At 46.7% G+C, this 3913-nt stretch overlaps 2 protein-coding genes across 2 annotated transcripts in view; one reads left to right on the forward strand and one right to left on the reverse strand.

Moving 5' to 3' along the window:
* The window catches only part of LOC132446123 (heparan sulfate glucosamine 3-O-sulfotransferase 3A1-like), a 33891-nt gene that overhangs the window by 835 nt on the left and 29143 nt on the right, over positions 1–3913 (reverse strand). The window contains exon 2 of the mRNA XM_060036249.1: positions 1–2310. This exon is cut by the window's left edge and continues 835 nt beyond it. Coding sequence (XP_059892232.1) covers positions 1692–2310 — 619 coding nt within the window. The 3' untranslated portion in view covers positions 1–1691. The remainder of the gene's footprint in view (positions 2311–3913) is intronic.
* Positions 3520–3913, forward strand: part of LOC132446713 (heparan sulfate glucosamine 3-O-sulfotransferase 3B1-like) — a 6494-nt gene continuing 6100 nt past the window's right edge. The window contains exon 1 of the mRNA XM_060037151.1: positions 3520–3558. Within this exon, the coding sequence (XP_059893134.1) occupies positions 3520–3558 (39 nt within the window). The remainder of the gene's footprint in view (positions 3559–3913) is intronic.

The raw sequence follows: 3913 nt of genomic DNA on the forward strand, positions 1-3913 counted from the left end.
TTGAGGGTCGGCTTCGAAATGACCTCTCTACAGAAACCAAAGGAATACCTTATTAAGCTGAGGAAATTGACTTTTCTTTTATAGAAACCGTGGAAAATGTGTACATTCAGTCTGGGCTCCTTGTTGATCACATGATCCCCTTGCCCGTGTGTGAGCCCTGCTTCTCTGTCATGGTCGCCACGTTCAGCATGCATAGCAACATAACAGCCACGGTACAAGATAGCACGTCGCTCGTGGGGGGGGGGGGGATCCTCTCGCTGGACAGGAGATGGAGACGGACAAGGTAGAGGACCACTACCTACTTTTTCCCTCTTGCATATCAAGAATTCAAGTAAAAAGACGATGAGAAAGAAGCGATGCAGGGGTTGTAAAAGAGGGGGGGGGTTGGTGAAGATACTCAACTGTGTGTGAAGCATGGCATATTTTTTTGGCAACAAGTGGAGAGGTTGGGATGGTGTAACGATGCGTGTGAAGGTGAACAAACCAAACTAGGTGGACCATGGAAAGAAGCTGATGAATAAACGGTGTGTTTCTTGTATGGTAATGACACTTGGTAGGTCGGCATGGCAACCCTGAAGACTTCCTTTTGATACCTTGTCTGAGATCTGAGCGGGGGGCCCGGTAAATGACTCTGTTCTGACGGTGCTTCAGCCAACCGGATCTTTCTCTCTGTCTGTGCCCGACCTCATTTTATCGATCTGAAACTCTGCTTCCTAATTCGGCGTAGTCTTCGAGAACATCAACTCTGATTGAGAGGTGGCATGACTTGTGGACTGTGTGAACAGTCCCCGACAGAGCCAAGGCCTGGAGAAACACAGCAGTGCTTCTTACTGGGGGGGGGGGGACTCAGAGGGGCAGAGGCCCCCATCGATCCGCACTGTTACCTTGCAGATTAGCATAGCGTTAACACGGTAGCAGTACGTGGCTAACGGGATACGAGTTAGCCTTGGATGGATGGGCTGCTGATTGGAGGAGACGGCGGGAACACAGTGAATAAAAGGCCGGCCGTGTACTTTAAGCATGAATGACAAAACGAGGATCGATCGCGGCGTATTGATCGACCTGTTATTGAGTGGGAAAGAGCATTAGATCAGCTACTTTGTCCGATGCCGGGGACCAAGGAAATTGGTTGCGAGTTCTTGTTTCAAAGCCAAGAATGCGCATGGCTGAGAGGAGGGACCGTTTGAGAACAGCACTCAGAAGGGAAGGGGGGGTGGAGAAATGGGTAAAGTGATTATGCATTTATACATCAAGATGCACTTCGATGGGTGTTCTCCCGTGGCCCTGCGAGAGCACGCCGTACCCGTAACACGGTGCTTCTACATTATTCACCTATTTTTGACTTCAGTCAGCACATATTATCTGCATTACGAAGCACCGAAAACTCCACCGAGTTAACACATGGACCAAGAGGGAAACTGAGCATGAGGAATCAAAAATCAAAAATGAGGAATGTAAAAAAAAAAAAAAAAAGAGAAAACAACAACGGGCCAGATGCTATGTACAAATATGGTTAGGCAGCTTAGTGAATTAATTGCTTAGAAATAAAAATAAATTATTATAAAATAGATTTCTGTACATTTTACATATATATAGCAATAGCTCCACGTCTTGCCATTCAATTACAATGGGGAAAAAAAACAATAATAACTCCAAAAAAACAACAACACGACTGTCTGTGATTTTCCGCATCAATCCCATCCAAAGTTGTGTCCGGTCATCTGGTAGAACTTCATGTTGAAGGGCCGGTAGAAGTCCCGTAGCCTCTGCACCACCTCAGGGTTAATGTTGGGGTGGGTCCGTCCTTTGGTTTTCCCCAGGCAGTGCGGCTTACTGCTGCCCTCGGCCTTCTTCAGACAGGGGAAGCCCTTGGTCTGGTTGAAGTAAAAGTGTTTGTCCGTGATGATCCTCTTGAGTCCCAGGAAGTCCTGCACGCGGCCCAGCTCCCCGGCCGGGTCGCTGATGAGTCGCTCGCCGCTCACAAACAGGATCTGGCCCATGGGGAAGTACTGCAGCCAGTTGTCCAGGTGCTTGGCGTAGATCCCTATCTGGATGGCGCTCCACGAGGTGTCGATGAGGCCCGTGGTTCTGTTCTTGAAGGTGAGGCTCTCGAAGGACGGGATGTCGGGCTTCTTGGACAGGGTCTGGGTGTAGTCGGAGATGGCCCTGGTGACGGGGTCCCGCACCACCACGATCAGCTTGGTGTCCCGGGACATGGCGGAGATCCGGGCCGGGGCCTCTCGGGTCACAAAGTAGCTGGGGGTCTTCTCCATGGTGATCTGGCCCTCCAGGGTCTTGGGCATCAGCTCTCTGCGGAGAGGAGGAGGAGGTGGATGGTTACATGGAGGGTAAAGTGGGCAATATCAGATATACACCATTGACAGAACAGTTATCCATGAGGAAATGCATTAGGGCTTTTCAATTTGATATAAAATGATTGTAATTATATTAGGAAAATGTAGGGTTAGTTTCGATGGGCTGCACTTCCGAAATCACATCCATGTATTTTTAGTGTTCGGTTCAGACTACTCAGAGTTAAGATTGGCCTGTTCACAAACAGCAAATGTATTATTGACGTGTTATTCAAACGTATTAGAGGTAAATGTTTTGGCCTTTTTTTATCTGTCAAGATGTTTAATAAGATGTTTAATATGCCTTAAGCTTATCATGGCAGAATATTTTATTATTTACTCTATTTTATTCTGGAGTACACTTTACTGTAAATGTACACGCCCCATGTAATAGCATTAACCTATCAGAATCCAGGCTCACTGCCTCTACACTACAGCCAAACCAAGAGTAGGCCGCTGTAAAAACAGCTTTTGCAGAGCTGAAAGCCATTTTTTATTTTCAGTGAAAGCAATCTGTCCTCGACCAAAATCAGATAGAGTTCAGCCGTGAAGAATGAGTTGATGGAGGTTGCAATATACTTTTACACACAAAACTGTAATCAATAGGGGGGGAACTGGTGCCACAGTAGTTTGGGGTTTGTGTAATGGGGGGCAAAACCTGGAACGCAGCTTATAGCAAAGGCTATTAAGTTGCACAGAGGTGCACGGTTAGCCTAAAAATGAAACAATACTGCTGATGGTCGAATGGGAGAAAGGGGAGTCATCAAAATAACAACCAGAGATAAAACAAACCAGCTTTTGTTAAAGCGACAGTACAAGAGACAGACATTCAGAGGAGCCTGTGCGAGCAAGAGGGACACCGAGAGGGATGCCATGCTTACATGGAGAAGATGATCCGAAGAGGGTTTGAAAAGGGAAGGGAGAGATAACGCTGGCCCTGTGGTGTATCAGGGTGAACACACACTTGTAGATAAGCCCCCCTACAGTATTAGCGTCTTGTCCCCTATTGAGTATCTGCTCTGTTGTCGGAGCTGAAGCAGCAATAACAACAGCATAATGATGACTTCAGCATAGGGCGGGGCTCGGCGGGGGCATTGCACAAGAGCACCTAGCGCACTCACACAATGAGAATGGTGAAGAAACACATTGCATTCACACAATGTCCACGATGAAATACAGCGATGCAACTCTGGAGAATTTTTCTAAAGTAGACAGGACACCTTCCTTCAGAGGCTGTTTTTTTTTTTCATATATTCTGCCCCAGTGCCTCTGCTGGTCTAAAAGCGAGAATCTAGTTCAGGTCATCTAGCTCATGGCTAATTCATGGCTAACGTTGCCTCTCCATCAGTGCACACCTACATGAATGTGGAATAAATATCACTTCTCTCATGAGAAATACAGCAGAAAGAGACCAAAAGGAGAAATACATCTCTTGGTTGCAAACAAAAAGCTGTATGTAAATGTTGGCAGATTTGTGTATTGCTAATATAGCGCCAGTGATCTAATTATGATAATATCTGCTTGATTGCTGACACATCACGGGGTAAATGGAAGGCGCAAAG

This window comes from Gadus macrocephalus, chromosome 18, assembly GCF_031168955.1.
Source record: "Gadus macrocephalus chromosome 18, ASM3116895v1".
In the NCBI taxonomy this organism is placed as follows: Eukaryota; Metazoa; Chordata; class Actinopteri; order Gadiformes; family Gadidae; genus Gadus; species Gadus macrocephalus.